The 16,136-nt window shown below is 53.2% G+C and overlaps 8 protein-coding genes and 4 non-coding genes across 12 annotated transcripts; 5 read left to right on the top strand and 7 right to left on the bottom strand.

Moving 5' to 3' along the window:
* Positions 1-106: 106 nt before the first annotated feature.
* cdc43 (protein geranylgeranyltransferase type I subunit CDC43) lies at positions 107-1,657 on the bottom strand. Its single transcript, XM_024819405.1, has 5 exons — positions 1,038-1,657; positions 927-972; positions 514-869; positions 337-445; positions 107-271 (listed from the first exon to the last, which is right to left on the bottom strand). Exons 1-5 carry the CDS (start codon positions 1,626-1,628, stop codon positions 129-131), a joined length of 1,245 nt encoding a protein of 414 aa, XP_024669723.1. The 5' UTR covers positions 1,629-1,657; the 3' UTR covers positions 107-128.
* A 189-nt stretch (positions 1,658-1,846) lies between these two features.
* Positions 1,847-3,159, top strand: BDW47DRAFT_110015 (uncharacterized protein). Its single transcript, XM_024813619.1, has 3 exons — positions 1,847-2,004; positions 2,070-2,498; positions 2,559-3,159. Exons 1-3 carry the CDS (start codon positions 1,867-1,869, stop codon positions 2,631-2,633), a joined length of 642 nt encoding a protein of 213 aa, XP_024669722.1. The 5' UTR covers positions 1,847-1,866; the 3' UTR covers positions 2,634-3,159.
* Positions 3,160-3,406: 247 nt separating this feature from the next.
* Positions 3,407-7,391, top strand: BDW47DRAFT_110014 (uncharacterized protein). Its single transcript, XM_024813618.1, has one exon. It carries the CDS (start codon positions 3,694-3,696, stop codon positions 7,192-7,194), a length of 3,501 nt encoding a protein of 1,166 aa, XP_024669721.1. The 5' UTR covers positions 3,407-3,693; the 3' UTR covers positions 7,195-7,391.
* Positions 7,392-7,591: 200 nt separating this feature from the next.
* On the top strand, positions 7,592-9,318 carry gwt1 (putative GPI anchor biosynthesis protein Gwt1). The gene is made up of 2 exons (XM_024813617.1): positions 7,592-7,759; positions 7,823-9,318. Exons 1-2 carry the CDS (start codon positions 7,664-7,666, stop codon positions 9,230-9,232), a joined length of 1,506 nt encoding a protein of 501 aa, XP_024669720.1. The 5' UTR covers positions 7,592-7,663; the 3' UTR covers positions 9,233-9,318.
* Positions 9,319-9,350: 32 nt separating this feature from the next.
* On the bottom strand, positions 9,351-10,519 carry BDW47DRAFT_60341 (uncharacterized protein). The gene is made up of 2 exons (XM_024819403.1): positions 9,876-10,519; positions 9,351-9,792 (listed from the first exon to the last, which is right to left on the bottom strand). Exons 1-2 carry the CDS (start codon positions 10,413-10,415, stop codon positions 9,460-9,462), a joined length of 873 nt encoding a protein of 290 aa, XP_024669719.1. The 5' UTR covers positions 10,416-10,519; the 3' UTR covers positions 9,351-9,459.
* An 18-nt stretch (positions 10,520-10,537) lies between these two features.
* On the bottom strand, positions 10,538-11,058 carry BDW47DRAFT_110010 (uncharacterized protein). Its single transcript, XM_024813616.1, has one exon. It carries the CDS (start codon positions 10,754-10,756, stop codon positions 10,568-10,570), a length of 189 nt encoding a protein of 62 aa, XP_024669718.1. The 5' UTR covers positions 10,757-11,058; the 3' UTR covers positions 10,538-10,567.
* On the bottom strand, positions 10,690-10,776 carry BDW47DRAFT_t116. Its single transcript has one exon. It is a non-coding gene; the product is annotated as a tRNA-Asp (tRNA).
* Positions 11,059-11,148: 90 nt separating the features above from the next.
* BDW47DRAFT_t115 lies at positions 11,149-11,237 on the bottom strand. Its single transcript has one exon. It is a non-coding gene; the product is annotated as a tRNA-Asp (tRNA).
* Positions 11,238-11,871: 634 nt separating this feature from the next.
* On the bottom strand, positions 11,872-11,960 carry BDW47DRAFT_t114. The gene has a single exon. It is a non-coding gene; the product is annotated as a tRNA-Asp (tRNA).
* Positions 11,961-12,796: 836 nt separating this feature from the next.
* Positions 12,797-12,883, bottom strand: BDW47DRAFT_t113. Its single transcript has one exon. It is a non-coding gene; the product is annotated as a tRNA-Asp (tRNA).
* On the top strand, positions 12,855-14,160 carry BDW47DRAFT_110008 (putative beta-1,6-glucan biosynthesis protein (Knh1)). The gene is made up of 3 exons (XM_024813615.1): positions 12,855-13,378; positions 13,426-13,526; positions 13,607-14,160. The coding sequence occupies exons 1-3, from the start codon at positions 13,163-13,165 to the stop codon at positions 14,034-14,036; spliced, it is 747 nt and encodes a 248-aa protein (XP_024669717.1). The 5' UTR covers positions 12,855-13,162; the 3' UTR covers positions 14,037-14,160.
* A 228-nt stretch (positions 14,161-14,388) lies between these two features.
* On the top strand, positions 14,389-16,003 carry BDW47DRAFT_110007 (glycine decarboxylase subunit T). Its single transcript, XM_024813614.1, has 2 exons — positions 14,389-14,794; positions 14,860-16,003. Exons 1-2 carry the CDS (start codon positions 14,409-14,411, stop codon positions 15,899-15,901), a joined length of 1,428 nt encoding a protein of 475 aa, XP_024669716.1. The 5' UTR covers positions 14,389-14,408; the 3' UTR covers positions 15,902-16,003.
* The last annotated feature ends 133 nt before the right edge of the window (positions 16,004-16,136 follow it).

Here is a 16,136-nt window from a genome sequence, read left to right as displayed (position 1 = left end):
TTCCAGCCCTCGCTTCGGTCTTTCATTGGCCCAGTTCAGCTACCCTCCAATGCAGATGGGTCAGCTAGGTATGGCCAAGTATAAATAATTTATTAATTATCAATCTTCTATATCATGCATGCTTTCCGTCACCCCCTCTCCTTCCACCAGGGAAGAGAATGCAAATGCTTAGCAGCCCGATTACTCAAACACAGAGCAGGATCGACGCCATCGAGGCCGTCTTCTCCTTGGAAAGCGAGCGAAACGAGACCAAAGTAGGAGTGAAGCAGATCTGGCGTGTAACACTATTAGTACCAGTACTTGAGAGACGCGGGGGTAGATAAATTTTGTTCGTACCAGGTGGTTCTCCGACGGCCTTCCCGAACCCACCCACGATGTGTTGGGTCTTTTCAAGGAGGTAGCGTCGGTTTCGGGGGGCGTCTACGAGAGGTAATTTATTCATCATCTGTGGCGTGATGCTGGGTTAGTGTCGCCGTTGTGACATATATATGTTCTTCCAGGCAAGGAACTCACGACTAGTGTTGCGCCATTCCAGAAAGAATAGCACGTATCGGCGAATTTGTTTGCGCGTCCGTTGAAACCCGCCCAGTGTAAGGATTCTGCTGTTGGTGGGGAGATTGTAGGGAGCTGGTCGATTGCCTCGCTGGGACTGAGCCCTTCGACTGCTTTGGGGGGGCTAGATTCTTCGGTGGCTTCTTCCTCGTCGTCGGATGCAACTTCGCCTAGCTCGGCTGTTTGCCTTGCTACCAGCCACCTGAGGAGTAGGTTGAACTCTGGTGTCTCTGGTGAAAGAAGCGCAGCTGTGGGCTTGTCGGGGGAAATGCGACCCAGGAAAGTGAGCGCGCCGATGGCGCAGTATGTATGGCCCGCTGTGAGATATCAGCTGCCTGCTCTTGTAATGGTTACCTTGGATGTAGGGACCTTACAATGCGATTCGCAAAAGGGCCCTTCTCCGACTCCACCGTCGTATGTCTGAAAGACGCCATGTCAGTGATGAGATATACTTGAGTAGGTCTATGGGTTGAAGGGGTTCGTACCTGACAGGCCTCGATAAACCCCACCAACTTGTCCACATCTATATCCTCAATATCCTTCACACCGTCGTCATTCCTCCCCCGAAGTATATACCGGGTGCCCGCACCACAGCAGCAGAATCGCAAGTCCCCGCCCCCCTCAATCTGATCGTTCGGCCCCAGCACCTCCCCAAAGCTCCCGTCGTCGCGCTGCAACATAGGTAACCATCGCAGACACTCTTCCCTCTTAACGCGCGAGAGATCATCCCCCAGAATGACCAGCATCAGCAGCGCAAAGAAAGTCGACGGGACATTAGCCGGATCCCACGCAGCGTTCTCCGGCGTGCGCCTGTCGCGCCCGAAATCGGTCCCTGTGAATCCGCGGAACCCGCCCGTCGGGACCTGGCAGTGGTAGATCCAGTCGATGTACCCTTGTCGCTCTTCGGGGGTGGTTTTGCTTTCCAGCACGTTGAGCAGGTCTAGCCCCGCGACGGTGAAGAAGGCGAGGAGCATGCGATTGGAGTCATTGGGGGTGTAGAGGTGGGGGAGGAAGGTCTTGAGACATCGGAGGAAATATTTGATGTGTCGTTCTTTGGTGAAAGTGGCGACTGACATGGTGTCAGTTAAGCAGTGTAGGATCAATAGAATCAATCATATGTAGAAGGGGGAGGAGAGATGGTTCAAATTGTGTTATCGGAGTTTAGCATCGGCGGTAACCCCACAGTTAGCTCGATCGAGACTCTCAACATCCCTACCTGTCTTTTATTTTTACGACCTCTCTCTTGCTTCTTCCTTTCTTCTCCCTCTTCTTTTCCTTTCTTCATATATTCTTCCCCATATCAATAAAACCATCATGGCACTTTTATCCTCCAAAACTCTCATCAAGGCCCATGCCTGGGGTTTGTTTATCCTCGCCGTCTACCTAATGCGATCGCCCGAATTCATCACCGACTCCGATATCGTGTTTATGCTGGGGGAGGTTCTACGCATTGTACAATACCCCCGATGCTTCTCTCATGATCAATTCCTTGCTAATACAACCTCACTGTCAAATAGGATGCAGCCCCATCGCTGTCGCGCCCACAATCCCCCTTCGCCGCCTGCGGCATTCTCCTAATCGCCGAAGCCCTGGTCGACCTGATTCTCGTGACGAAAGTTCCACCTCTCAACGAGGTCGTCGAGATGGCCGAAGCAGCGCGCCAGCACTCCTCCATTCCGGTCGCAGGAGCCATGCGGACAAACCCCTTCCTTACCCGACTCGCCACCATGTACTCGGAGATCTGGACGCTGCTGTCCGCCTCGCGTTTCTGTCTTTTCTTCGCCGTGTCGTTCTTCATCTACCAGGGTAAACAAGTCGCATTGGGAGTGGGAACTACCCCGGCTGCGGGCTATGGGGCTGCACCGGAAGCGGTGTCCGGTCTGGATCATCTGAAGAGCCGGGTGATCTTCACTTACGGGTTCATGGAGATGATGTTCTGGTTATGGGTATGTTTTTGGATCTGGGTTGGTGTTGGGGGTTGGCGTCCTTTGCTAATGATTTTCAAGATCTATCTCACGGTCCGTGACGAGCGACAGGAGATCGCGGCTCGCATCGTCGACGGAGATAGGCAGGTGCAGTAAATGCTGTATCGATCGGGACAGTCGGTTGGAGAGCAATCTCCTCTTCCATGACCTCAGAGATCATCAATCCCATCTACGCACCATTCCGATTACCACACACACCCTGGTCCCCTTTCTCGGTTCAGTCGTGCTGCTGATGATAGAAGGAGTTATGTACGGGGCGTGTTTCATTGAATCCGTACGGTGGAGATCCATCACAGTACTGGAAGGAGTAATTTTTTGACATGGAGTCGGCACGTCTCAGGATCGCTGTCTATATTTACCGACCTCTATCAGCCTTCCTCGGCACCAGTATTACATTCTCGAGCTGGTTCTATACAGATCATGCTCGTGTCATAGAACCTTCGAGGGATATGGTCACGCTGGGAGACACCTTGGCAGAAAGTGCAGACTCATCGCCGGCTTCATCGGTGTCCGAATACTAAAATCCCTTGCAATGTTTGGGTAAACGCCCTTGTCAACGAGTCGATGTCATACATTGCGGAGACACCCGGCGTTTTGCGGGGATCACGAAAACCGACCTGGGTCTTATAATTGTAGAACATCTGAAACTAGTGTCAATCAAACGAAATTAGCTATTCCAGACCCCCATATCGCCGATATATACTCGGTAGAATATCTTCAATCTTATCTTTTCGTCGTCATGCTCAAGTGATGAGTAATGGAGAAGATAGGGGCAGTGTTTGCCGTGTTTGCATGGGTGGATAAGGCATCAGCGGACTTGTCGATCCAGAGGGTGACGATCGTCGAACACATCCCCATCTTGATGGCACGATGATCTGGTGTCGTTCGCTCACAGTCCGGGAGTCCCTTTAATGCGCTTCCACCGAACACCCATGCATATCTCGACGTACGGATTACACCCATCCCTATCTCGCCGGCTCGAACCGTCACCCCTCCCTCGCCTTGATATCACCACTATACCAACCTTATGATACGCATGCGCTCCCATAGCCTACGAGAATAGCGAGCATTCAATAACTTCAATCCTACATTTGGAACATCTTCTCTGTGACAGTCCGGCCCCGATGACGTATACCATCCCCACGAAGAACCCCTGATGAGCGAGGCAAGGGCAAGTGGGGAGCTCGAGGGCAGTACGCTCGGGAGCAGCTCCCGCGATGGAGAAAAGGAAGGCCGCGCGCAACGGCGAACACACAATCCCAGTGGCTTTCTAGTCGATTCGTCGTTCATCCCTCGTTCGAAAAGCTTGCGCTTGGGCCATCACCGCCCGCGTCACTCGGAGCCGGATCGCAAGGAGAAACGCGGGGCCCCCGAACCAGAACCCGGTACAGAAGCCACGGGGCAGAAGAGACGGTCCCGATTTCCGTGGATTCGGCATAAAGAACAACCAAAGGCATCACCACCAGCGACACCGCCAAATGAATCCGTTCCCGAGCGTGCTGGTCCCGAAAGTGCTGGTCCCTCTCGGATGCGACAACATGTGGAGTCGCAGGAAAGTCAAGCGGAGAGAACGGATCCCCAGGGGACGGTCGGGCTGGATCGGGACTCGCTGCAGATTGTCAATCTGGCGTTGAATCTGAGCGAGTCCAGGAAGAAGAATAGTCTAGGCCGGGCTCCTTCAAGTCGTCTCTCCAGTGGCGGATGGACCGCACCCAATGCGCCGTCTTCTTTATCCTATGCAGATACCCAACCGCCAGTTGCGGGGCCCTCCACCCGGCACCGTCGCACTTCTACTCAACTAGCCACTGATGATAGGGCCATACCTATCAATACTTCTACCTCAACGGCACCGAATGAGCAACCATCCGTGCAGAGTTTCTTACCCCAGTCGGTCGGCCCTGATCCGTTACCGCAGGGATTTTCCCGGAGCACCCTGGCTCGTGCTGAAAAGGCTCGAAATTACTTCGAATTGCTCTCTGAATATCTACGTCTGCTGCACTCCCTTCCTCCTCTCCGCCCACCTGGGGCTGGTGGGTCATCGTCCGGATCTCCCCCCGTCACGACGGGTGAAGGTCGTGCCTATAATCCTCTCCAGGTCATTCGCAATCGCAAGGTTAGGTTTCGTGAGCGTTGCCCGCTTGTTCCGGAATCTCAAGGGTGGAATGATGTCGAGAAGGTCCATGAATGGGTAAATTTGGTCGAGTCCTGCCATAGCCGGCAGAGCCGTGGCTCGTTTGAACGCCTACGGCTGCCCCCTTTCGAAAATAATTCAAAACCGACGGCGCACCATGAGGATGTCGAAGAACCCGATTTTATACCAACTTCTCCTCCCTCCAGTTTACGACGGGTCAGTCGTACGAGTAGCGTCAAAGCACGCAGGCCGAGGCTGGACTGGCTGGTTTCGCCTGCTGAATCTCTGGCTGACGCCGCCTGGGTTGAAAGTGACCTAAACAAGACCAAAATCATTGATAAGGATGGAAACCATCTGTATCAGGACCCCGCCTCTATTGTCACTAGCGATGATGAAATGGATGTCGACGCTGCTCAAACACGGCCGCCAAACAATCGACTATCCGTGGATGCCGACCAGCTAACCTCGCGCACCTCTTGGTCAAGTACTTCTTCCATCCTGCCAGCAGATTTCAAGAGGACAGACCGTGGGAGACGTCGTCACAGAGCTCCTATGTCGCCTCAATTCCCGCAAAGCAACCCTGCCCTGCCAGACCGCGTTGGATCGAAGAGAGACAAGCTCAAGATGCGGTCAATCAGCCCTTTGAGTACACCAAGCACCTCCGACGACGACGACTACTACAACTCTCGTTTGAACTACACGAAATCTTACAAGCAGTTACAGAGATCAAATGTTCCCCCTGGAAGAGGAAGTGCCGACGACGTGAAGCGCATGCCCACGGTGCAACCCACGAAGCCCACAAGAAATTCTTGGTCTGAACGAAGGGCCTCGGTATCCTCCGGGCGCAGTTTCGGTGATCGATATGATCCCCTGACATCTCTCGCGGCTCTGGACAGCATCAGATCTGCCAATACTGCTTATCCGGAGCATTTCCCGAGTATTGCTTCTCCCTTATCATCCGCTTCGAGCCGCTCCGCTTCGCCTGCAAAACGACAGTCGCGCGCCGTTGGCTCTCGTAGCAGAAGCAGCATCAGGTTCAAAGAGCCTCCCAACCGTCACTCTGTGGAATCTCTGGCTCTTCAAAAAGACAGTCTGGAAGCCCCCCCGCGCTCACCCAAACTGGGGCCGGGCCCTCCGCCAGATCGAGCTTCTCCAGCTCAACAGGACGACCCCAGTAGGCCAAGCCTACATACTCGAAAAGGATCAACTCAAGAATCGAAATTACGTGGGATCTTCAAAGGTCCTGGGAAGATCGCAGGAAAGGTGGGGAATGAGGTGTCGAAAATGGGCGACCTTATTATGAAGAAAGACCACCAACCGCACTCGAGAAAGTCGTCCGCAAATAGCGTCACGACGGACGAGAATGCTTCTGAGACGGAGGATCCGAAAGGTGAAAAGACCTCTAGCCGCATGGCTTTGCTCCGCCGTCTACCCACGTTCGCCGATGAGCCCACTCGTCCTCGCAAAGATCCCGACAAGTCCTTAAAGACCAGTGCGGCGAATCCATCCTCGCCCGTTTTAACATCACCGCCTGAAGACCTGGCAGTGGAGCTGAAGGCGTCTGGGCTCGGTGGCCCTCGCAGACATGCTACCGACACACAACTCTACGGCATCGGAGAGTCGCAGGGTAAAAGCGAGCGCTTTCCGGCATCCCAAAAGGCATCCGAAGCGCCTGCACGATTTTCAAAGCCAGAGAAGGCCATGACCTTTGGGCCCGAGCTACACAGCATCCAAAAGCAGATTAAGAAACGTCGCCATCAGGATCCTACTGGTTCTTTTATCATGCATCGCCCTCCTGTCACCGGGCTGGCACAAGCCCAAGCCTCGAGTGCGTCCTCACCTCGGAGACCGCTCACCCCGTTATCCGGACAGTCACGAAGCTGGAGCATCTCTCGTCGTAGCGTCAGCTCTTCACTCAGCTCTGGGGTGCCAAATAAACGCGAGGTTGAACGCACCCGGGCCCTCCTCCTTTCCTCGGGGGTTAAAGCTCGAGAGATCACCCGTCGCGCCGAAAGCGTCCGCACCCCAACGCCTGAATTCCTTCTTCGCGCATACGGCACTGACGCTCCCATCCCGGCCGTCGCGCGACTACACGAGCATGATCTAGCCGCTCGGCGACTGCTCGAAGAATTCGAGAAATCGCACCGTCGCTTCCAAACCTCGCTAGATCACTTCACGCGCGACACGTCAGCGCCTCTGCGCTCGCAGCTCAGCAACTTGGAAGACACAGTTGACCAGTCGATCAACCCGCGCGTCCGTACCACGACGCAAGAAGCCGAAGCATTGAGCATCCAGCTCAATACGACGAGCACACTCGCTGTGAAACAGCTCAGCGATGCACTCGACCGGGGAGTCCGCAAGCGTCACCGCCGGCTCCGCTGGCTGAGACGAGCTGGTTTTGTAATGCTCGAATGGGCGCTGGTCGGGATGCTCTGGTGGGTGTGGCTGATTGTCATGGCGTTTAAGCTCCTCCGGGGTGTGCTCCGGGGCACGATCTCCGGTGTCCGATGGGTTTTGTGGTTGTAATGGGGGTGTCTTTGGATTGCATTCGCTTTCAGCCACTGTATGATACCCTTTTTCTTTTCTTTATGTTTTTTTCTTCGGATGTTTGTTCTTTCCAGCTGTGGCTGGTTGGCCTTGTCATCTTCATTTTTTGTATTATAATCATGGTCTTTACTTGTGGCCACTTTCCATACGATTTTAATTATGAATGTCCACCTATGCGACTGGAATAAACTGGATATCCACACATACAAACCACCCTAATATAACCAAAGGAGATTGGATAAGATGGAATATACCATGGATGAGGAAGTATATAGTTTATAGTGGAGTAGTCATGTGACCTCGCATTATGTCATTGGATTCACGTCAAAACAATCTGGCCAATTCTCTCCTCCATCTTGCCAATTGTCCTGAACTTGTATAAAGTCGCGAATCGATTTGATAATATTGGGACCTGGGTACTGTCCAACTGGCCAGATCGAGTGACACCATGGATCCGAGCTACAAGGCTCGCAAAGAAGCCTTCGTGTCAAATCTCGCGGGAGGCACCATCCTCGAGATCAACGCCGTCAGTTTAGTCGCGCCGGTGAGTACCCAGGTTCTGTCTCTAGCGATTATAGAGATGCTAATGATGATATGCGCACTCTAGGCTTCGATATTTGTATGGTCGGTTCTGCAATCTCGACTGTCCTTCTTCACACCCTACAGCCCAGCAGCACTGGTGGCAGACTTCTTCCTCAATGTCCTGGGCATTTTATTCGCGACAACAGTGTACTCCTCTGCACCATGGGTCCTGAACCTCCTTCTCATCTCTCCAGCGGTCCTGCTGCTCTTTAACCAGCCGTCGTTTCGTGCACAGCAAAAGGCGAAACCCCCACGCGCATCAACAGTCGGTAAAGACGCCTCCAAGCAACCGCCCTCGGAATCGTCCTCATCCCTCCCCATCCACCCGTTCCTCACGACCTACCGCGGCGCTATGATGATCATCACCTGTATCGCCATCCTCGCCGTCGACTTCCGCATCTTCCCGCGCCGGTTCGCCAAGGTCGAAAACTGGGGCACATCCCTCATGGATCTAGGAGTCGGGTCGTTCGTCTTCTCCGGGGGCGTCGTGTCCGCCCGCTCGGGTCTCAAACGCCAGAGCACCAACTCCACCGCGAAACGCACCCTCGCGCAGAGACTCGCATCCTCCATGCGCCACTCCATCCCGCTGCTCGTGCTGGGCCTCATCCGCCTATACAGCGTCAAGGGTCTAGACTACGCAGAGCACGTAACCGAGTATGGCGTACACTGGAACTTCTTCTTCACGCTGGGCCTCCTACCACCCTTCGTCGAGATCTTCGACGCACTATACGCGCTTATCCCATCCTACGAGATCCTCTCCCTAGCCATCGCCGTCCTCTACCAGGTCGCGCTCGAGTCGACCGACCTCAAAAGCTACATCCTGGTTTCCCCCCGCGGACCCGACCTCCTCTCCAAGAACCGCGAAGGCATCTTCTCCTTCCTAGGCTACCTCGCCATCTTCCTCTGCGGCCGCGCGACCGGCATGCGCGTCATCCCGCGCGGCACCTCCGCAAGCACACCCCCCAGCCAAGCACGCAAGAACGTCCTCCTCAGCCTAGCCGCACAAACTCTCCTCTGGACAGGCCTCTTCGCCCTCAACTCAACCTACGCCCTCGGCTACGGCGCCAACATCCCCGTCTCGCGCCGCCTAGCAAACATGCCCTACGTGCTCTGGGTATCAGCCTTCAACAACGCGCAACTCCTCCTCTTCTGCCTCGCCGAAACGCTCTTCTTCCCCTCCGTGCACCGCGCGACAGGCAAAGACGGCGAGCGCGAGCGCACAGCGTTCGCGACGAGTCGCATCATGGCGGCGTTTAATCGGAATGGCCTGGCGCTGTTCTTGATTGCGAATTTGCTGACGGGCGCTGTGAATCTGGGCTTTAATACCCTGGATATGAGTACCGCTCAGGCGGTGGGTGTTCTGGTGGGGTATGCGGCTGTTGTGACGGGTGTTGCGGTGGGGTTGGACTGCGCTGATGTCAAGCTGACTTTGTAGATCTACACTTTGCTTTCGTGTTTGTATATACTGGGGTCATGAGTCACAGATGCAGATAGAATAATTTAATGGTGCATTCATTGCCAATCGAGTCGTAGGCAGAACCACATACGTACGTATCCACGTGGCCAATAACAAAGTAGAGTAAATAATATAGCACTATTAACACAAGATATATAAAAGAAGAAGAAGTTTGAACAAGCTACACAACACAGCCAAAAATCAAATCAAATCTTCAACCCCCAACTCCGCCCGAGTCCCAACGCAGTAGACCCCATAAACCCAAGACACTCTTTCACACCACCAACCTTATCCCCAAGCGCCTGGGTATCCTCGAAGCGGCGCTCGACGAAGGCCTCGGTAGCCGTAAGATCAGGGCTCGGGTCCCGGGTGAGGACGACCTCCGCGGAGGCGTACACGGCTGAGACGGCTAGACGCTTGGTGTACCAGGAGGCGTCGACGGAGGTGTCGCCGGCGAGGGCGAGGATGTCGTCTGAGAGGGCATGGAGCTCGGAGAGGGAGAGCGGGACGTGGCTGGGGAGAGACATGAGTGCCAGGGCCTGTTTTTGTTAGCGGTTCTGCATTTCATGCAAATGTTGTGTTTGCTATGTGGAAACCTGAAAGAGGAGAAGAGGAGACTGACATCCTGCCATTGATTCCGCACATCGGCATTCATGCGCAACCGCTCCATAACAAGCATCTTGGTCTTCTGCTCGACGGACAGTTCGCGGGGTCCATTCTTCCGGAACAGGCCATTATCGACAGCAGCGCGGAGGAGTCCTCTCCGACTAGCCAGCCAGAAGAGGATCAGGTCGAATTCACCGCGAGGGAGGAGCTGAACGGAGACGTCGAGGAAGCCGGCATCGCGGGCGCCGAGGGTGAGGGCGTCGCGGGTGAAGCCGAGCTGGGGAACGTGGCGGAGGGCTGCGGTGAGGATGGTGGTCTGGGAGTTGGTGTATTCGTGGTCTAGGGTGGGCTGGTGCGTCGAGTGGTATTTCCTGCGGGGGGTGGAGAGGGTAGTGGTTTTTGGTGGTGCTGCAGGTGTGCTGGGGCGAGTGTGCTGGCAGTGGTAGAGGCGAGGGGATTGGGTGATGGGTCGGAGGGTTGCGCGAGAGGGACGGGATACGGATGCAATAGAGGTTAAGAGGGGTCGCCGGGCGGCGAGAAGCGTTGAGGGAGCCATTGTAGGGCGGATAGAAGCGGGATTGAGGGTGTTGTTGTCGGATTATATGGAGGACCAAAAGTGAGGTTAAAGTGAGAGAGACGTGAAGGCGGTGAAGCATTGGCATTCCACCCCCGGCAATTGGACATACATATTGTTACGCAGTCATCACACTAATTATCTACAACTAAGGTATCTTGGCATCTCGCAATTAACTCCAGCTCAGTGACCAGGGAAAACAAGAGAAATGAGGAAGTAAAAAAAACTACAAATATAGCAGCAAAGCAAAAAGAAACTCCCTGACAGGGAATCGAACCCTGGTCTCCCGCGCTTGTAAGGAATTCTTGACAAGCGGAAATCATAACCACTAGACCATCAAGGACTTGTTATGATAAGGCCTGGCGGTTGACCACTATCCGGCTTCCGCCGCAGCGTGCCCAGTATCGGCCCACCCGGTCTCGGGGGGTTGTCAGTTGATGACCAGCGGTTGTGGCTTAAGATTTGAGTCTTCTTCAATGGCGTGATATGTTATGGTACGAGACGAAAAGAAGTAAAAATCAAAGGAGATATAAAAATAAAAGAATGAAAGAGAAAAATTTTTTTATAAATATATAAAAAAAAAAAAAAGAATAGAAGTAAAAAGGAATAAAGCGAAAGAGTGAAAGTGCACGGACAAGAGGAAGAGAACATGCCAGGAGAAGAGGGAGGAGGGATATACAGAGTATATAAAGGTAATGACGAAATGCAAAAAAATCTCCCCGACAGGGAATCGAACCCTGCTCTCCCGCGCTTGTACGGTAGAACCATGACAAGCGGAAATCATAACCACTAGACCATCGAGGAATGGTTATTCAACAGGCGGATATTTAGGTTTCTTGTTTCACCATGCTGAGCTGAGGAGTAAAACCACAATAATACACTATCGGTTACGTACTCAGGACAAGAAAATGCCTTCCCTATAACTAACTATTCAGTGCGATACACCACAGGTATTGTTGTATGGAATGCCTAAACCCTCACATACTAGGTAGTTAGTTTGGATATCAGGCTAATGCTTTTACAGGCACGGTTTGATATATCATTTAGTCTATGAAATATGAGTATTTCATGAGCTGATTAATCGTGGACTAGGGACAGTCTACTTACACAAAGAAGTATCGTAGCATCATGTGGCAATACCATACATCTTCTTAATGTGTAATGTTTCAAAGTTAGGGTGGAATGAACAATACTCTGTACTCCATAGTAGAAGTGCTACCTGACTGAGTATCTACTTTGTTCCGCCGTGGCATTCAGCAGTAGACTTCATTCTCAGATGGCTATCCTGTTGCACTAATAATAATTACAACTTGATTGCAAGGAATATCACAGGTGTCGCGGCGTTGATCAGTAACCTTCTATTCAGTCTGGTGGAAACAAAACATATGAGCCCACGGATTCAAAAACTCGAATCATGTACAATGATTAGCAAAAAGAACTCCCTGACAGGGAATCGAACCCTGGTCTCCCGCGCTTGTATGGGTAAACCATGACAAGCGGAAATCATAACCACTAGACCATCAAGGACTTGTTATATAATCATAAAGTCTTTTGTGATATCAGAGACATTCTCTATTCAACATACTACCTCACTACGAATGGCATAGATCGTGCGTCTCCTGACAATGTGGGGAGTGTGGGTATTGGATACAAAGATAGTACCATATGTCTCGGCACAACAATGCCATACAACATTGTGAAACAAGCCAACAGCGAAAGGGGTTACTGTATTCGAACATAGCTTGTGAGGTTACAGCGGGTTTCTGTAGAGATGGGGCAGTAATACAATCAACAAAGACCATTGAGAGTGGAATTCGATGAATGCAATCTCCTTCATGATTATCTATTGTCAGTAAACGTTCAAGTGGTCTTAGTCCGGGAGTAAAACCTCTTCATTCGCTGTTCTAATTATGGGTCGAGTATGCATCCGGCTATGCAGCCAGGATACTACGGCAGCATTCATGCATCAACTCTATTTACTCCACCCGTTGTGAGAACTCTGTCTGTTTCATATCGGGATTTCATTTTTGGGACTCGATATGGGTTTTTCGGGTTATTGTTATGGTGCAAGAAAGGCATTGTCTTATTTTGGAGTGGGGTCGAAGCAGTGGGGTCGAAGCCAACTTGAAGGCTTGTTGTTGCTCGTTTATATATAGTTTGACCGGGTCAACCCGAGTGTCTTATCATAAACCAGAGACAGCGAAAAAAAGAGGCAACAGTTCTGGGAGTTTCCAACATGAAACATTATTATGGCCCACAAATGCAATACACCGACATTATAAATGAGGTAAAAAAAAAGATCAGAAAAGGGAAAAAACAAATGATCCAATACTAGAGCAACAGTGTTAGATCAGCAAAAAGAACTCCCCGACAGGGAATCGAACCCTGCTCTCCCGCGCTTGTAAGGAAACCTTGACAAGCGGAAATCATAACCACTAGACCATCGAGGATCTGTTGAAGAACGGAATTTCTAAAATGTTTTAAGTCCAGAGGTTCACTGAAGGCAGCTGGAATCAAGGGAGAAGTGGTCGGACATAAACAACATTGCACCAAGAATTCATGCATCACCCAAACAATCCCAGCATGCCATCCCTCGTTTCGACTCGAGGGCCACTCTCCCTTCTTGCATCGGTTCATCTTTCCTTCATCTACGCCTCAATGTTTGGCGCATTCTGCTTTCTTTCCAACCCGAGTGACTGATTCTTGTCTTCCGGGGTTGACTTCCGTCCATGATGCGACTCATACGCTCCCTGTCTCTCCTCCTCACGGGCATCGCCGCCGTTCTTGCGGACGTTGAGTTTGTTGTCCCGACGGCAGGTACCATCTTCAAAGCTGGAGATGTCGTGACGGCGCATTGGAGGGACACAGGCCGCTTCCCTCAAATCTCAGATCTGACAATGTACGATCTATGCCTCTGCACCGGTGAAAAGACTCCAGGATCCCACGTAAGGCCCATAACACCATATAATGCTTCATGGACTGACCTCTGCAGACGGAATTATCCACTCTTGTACAAGGGGCGAGATTTGCGCGAGGCAGTTCGGTTTCCTTCAGGGTCGACCCTGAATTGGCGAGCCACGAACCAAATGCATAGTAAGAACAACTAAATCAATCAGCGATAAACTGGCAATCGTGATAAATTGGCAGTCATTAGAATGCTGACAGCGGCCCAGCTTCCTCAAGATGAGCTCGACAGGCCCCGAAATTTCCGTAATCAATTTTTCCCAGCGGTTCTCCGTGTTCGGTGCCCATGCAACCGAAGAGAGGCTGCAGGAAGAATCCCAAGATAGGTCCCTGGAGAAACGACAGGGTGTAGCAGCGCAGGGAGCACAGGCACCGCAGGCAACGCAGGCCACTGGAAGCTATGCGATCCCCTACAACTTGCAGACAGGGCCGACACGATATGCCCCCCAACCCAAACCACCTGGAACGACCATTCCGCCCAAAAATGTCAAGCCGACACCACAGAACCCAACCAGCCCGTACGTCGTGGCGGTCACACACCTTCCTCAGCCGACTGTCGAGAAGACCACATCGGAAGATCCGACGCGTACTGTTTGGGAAATGGAGAACACTGTATGGTTCCTGGCTCTGTATGGATGAATGATATGCTAACCATTTGCATCATAGGCTGCCCCGGCTCCACACCCGCATGGTTCGAAGGGTAAGCGTGAGGGATGAACGGATTGGATCTTGTCTTCCTGCAATAGTTCGAGGTGAGCGTGGGATCACTGGGACTTGTACTGTATTTCTTTCAAACTGTAATCATATCTACATCGTCCGGTGTGATGTCATACCGTAGATCATCCAGTAAACAAAAGAACAGACGAAAATCACATGGAGACTTTCCCGCTTCCCCGAGGACCGCCTTATCGCCACGTGACTTTCCCGGTCTCCGCCTCGCCCTTCTCATTCCATCCTGCATTTCCACTTCTTCTTCCCTTTCCTTCTCTCCAAACCCCTCAAATCCTAATCATGTCGGCTGTTCAACCTTTGAGAAGAGGTCTTCACCTCGTGGCATCGCGATCCGTCGCCACCAGCGGTCCCCTGGCGGCCAATGCCTCCGTCCAATTGCTTGCTCGGCAGCAACGGACGTCATCGCGTCTCCCCGCGGTGGGACGTTCGCTTGCCCCTCGTCCGTGGGGAGCGCCCGCACTCTCCCAGCAAGGCGCAGTCCGTCATTATGCTTCCCCCTCCACTCCGTTGAGGAAGACACAGCTGTATGACCTGCATGTGGCACATGGCGGCAAGATGGTGCCCTTTGGCGGGTTTTCCATGCCCCTGCAGTACTCGGACCTCAGCCATGTTGAGAGTCATATGTGGACTCGTGAGAAGGCCAGTGTCTTTGACGTTAGCCACATGTATGGAATCCAATGACTATCTTAATGGATATGAGAAGATTGGCTAATCGCGATTGACTCTACAGGGTGCAGCATCAACTTTCCGGTCCCGGTGCGATGGATCTCCTGATGAAGGTGTCGCCCTCGTCCCTGGACAAGCTGAAGGAAAACACGTCTACGCTGTCGTGTCTGCTGGAGGATGGCACGGGCGGTATCGTCGATGACTGCGTCATCACCCGCCGCTCTGCCGACACCTTCTATTTCGTCACCAACGCCGGCCGCCGCGACGAAGATCTTGCCTTCCTGGAGGCCGAGATTTCGGCCTACAAGGCCGCGCACGGCCCCGACAGCCTGAAGTGGGAGATCCTCGAGAACCGCGGCTTGGTCGCTCTGCAGGGCCCGCTGGCCGCCTCCGTTCTGCAGGCCCACGCCGTCGACACCGACCTCAGCACCCTCTACTTCGGCAACTGCCGCGAGATCCACCTCACGCTGCCCGGGGGCGAGCAGACCGCTGAGCCGCTCCTTGTGTCGCGCACCGGCTACACCGGCGAAGACGGCTTCGAGATTTCGATCCCCACGGCGAAGGACGCCAGTCTGCCCCAGAAGGTCACGGAGCTGCTGCTGGCCGACCCGGCCCAAGTGCGCCTGGCCGGTCTGGCGGCGCGCGACTCTCTCCGTCTTGAGGCCGGTATGTGCCTCTACGGCAGCGACATCTCGACGTCGCAGACGCCCCCCGGCGCCAGTCTGGGCTGGGTGGTCGGCAAGGACCGCCGCGACCCGGCGGCCAAGCCGTTCAACGGCGCGGCTACGATCCGGCCCCAGCTCGCCTCCCCGGCCAAGACGCTCTCGCAGCGTCGCGTCGGCTTCACGGTCGAGAAGGGCCCGCCGGCGCGCGAGGGCGCCTTCCTGGTCGACCTGAACGACGAGTCGCGGACGCCGATCGGCGTGATCACGTCGGGTCTGCCGAGCCCCTCGCTGGGCGGGACCAACATCGCCATGGGGTACGTGAAGAACGGGATGCATAAGAAGGGCACCGAAGTCGGGGTGGTTGTGCGGAACAAGGTGCGCAAGGCCGTGGTGACGGCAATGCCGTGGATTGAGAGCAAGTTCTACCGTCCCAAGGCATGATCTATTTTCTTTTCTTTTCTTTTTTTTCTTTCTTCCGGTTTAGAACGAAGTCCCGCATGTACATATAGTTATACGACCTTTTAGCGACGGCAGAATTTGATTGTGAGCAGCCACTGAGGCACTGACAAGGCTTTTCCTATTCCAGAACTAATTCTGACAAGCTGACATTTTTCACTTTTCCTTTTGGAGAACTGATTGTGACAAGCAGACATTCTCGGATGATCGAGGCGACATC

Source organism: Aspergillus candidus, assembly GCF_002847045.1.
Source record: "Aspergillus candidus strain CBS 102.13 unplaced genomic scaffold BDW47scaffold_43, whole genome shotgun sequence".
In the NCBI taxonomy this organism is placed as follows: domain Eukaryota; kingdom Fungi; phylum Ascomycota; class Eurotiomycetes; order Eurotiales; family Aspergillaceae; genus Aspergillus; species Aspergillus candidus.
Note: the sequence above shows the minus strand (reverse complement) of the source record. Positions and strands in the feature narration are given on the sequence as shown.

Bases quoted from the DNA above. Each gene is read 5' to 3' on its own strand.
- BDW47DRAFT_110015 (XM_024813619.1), top strand. From the start codon at position 1,867: ATGGCACTTTTATCCTCCAAAACTCTCATCAAGGCCCATGCCTGGGGT. The intron at 2,005-2,069 runs GTACAATACCCC...ACTGTCAAATAG, and splicing joins TGGGGGAGGTTCTACGCATT to GATGCAGCCCCATCGCTGTC. The intron at 2,499-2,558 runs GTATGTTTTTGG...ATGATTTTCAAG, and splicing joins AGATGATGTTCTGGTTATGG to ATCTATCTCACGGTCCGTGA.
- cdc43 (XM_024819405.1), bottom strand. From the start codon at position 1,628: ATGTCAGTCGCCACTTTCACCAAAGAACGACACATCAAATATTTCCTC. The intron at 973-1,037 runs GTACGAACCCCT...GGCGTCTTTCAG, and splicing joins GGTTTATCGAGGCCTGTCAG to ACATACGACGGTGGAGTCGG. The intron at 446-513 runs GTGAGTTCCTTG...ATCACGCCACAG, and splicing joins GGAATGGCGCAACACTAGTC to ATGATGAATAAATTACCTCT.
- BDW47DRAFT_110010 (XM_024813616.1), bottom strand. From the start codon at position 10,756: ATGATTTCCGCTTGTCAAGAATTCCTTACAAGCGCGGGAGACCAGGGT.
- BDW47DRAFT_110007 (XM_024813614.1), top strand. From the start codon at position 14,409: ATGTCGGCTGTTCAACCTTTGAGAAGAGGTCTTCACCTCGTGGCATCG. The intron at 14,795-14,859 runs GTATGGAATCCA...TTGACTCTACAG, and splicing joins GTCTTTGACGTTAGCCACAT to GGTGCAGCATCAACTTTCCG.
- BDW47DRAFT_110014 (XM_024813618.1), top strand. From the start codon at position 3,694: ATGAGCGAGGCAAGGGCAAGTGGGGAGCTCGAGGGCAGTACGCTCGGG.
- BDW47DRAFT_110008 (XM_024813615.1), top strand. From the start codon at position 13,163: ATGATGCGACTCATACGCTCCCTGTCTCTCCTCCTCACGGGCATCGCC. The intron at 13,379-13,425 runs GTAAGGCCCATA...TGACCTCTGCAG, and splicing joins AAAAGACTCCAGGATCCCAC to ACGGAATTATCCACTCTTGT. The intron at 13,527-13,606 runs GTAAGAACAACT...ACAGCGGCCCAG, and splicing joins AGCCACGAACCAAATGCATA to CTTCCTCAAGATGAGCTCGA.
- BDW47DRAFT_60341 (XM_024819403.1), bottom strand. From the start codon at position 10,415: ATGGCTCCCTCAACGCTTCTCGCCGCCCGGCGACCCCTCTTAACCTCT. The intron at 9,793-9,875 runs GTCAGTCTCCTC...TAACAAAAACAG, and splicing joins TGCGGAATCAATGGCAGGAT to GCCCTGGCACTCATGTCTCT.
- gwt1 (XM_024813617.1), top strand. From the start codon at position 7,664: ATGGATCCGAGCTACAAGGCTCGCAAAGAAGCCTTCGTGTCAAATCTC. The intron at 7,760-7,822 runs GTGAGTACCCAG...TGCGCACTCTAG, and splicing joins CCGTCAGTTTAGTCGCGCCG to GCTTCGATATTTGTATGGTC.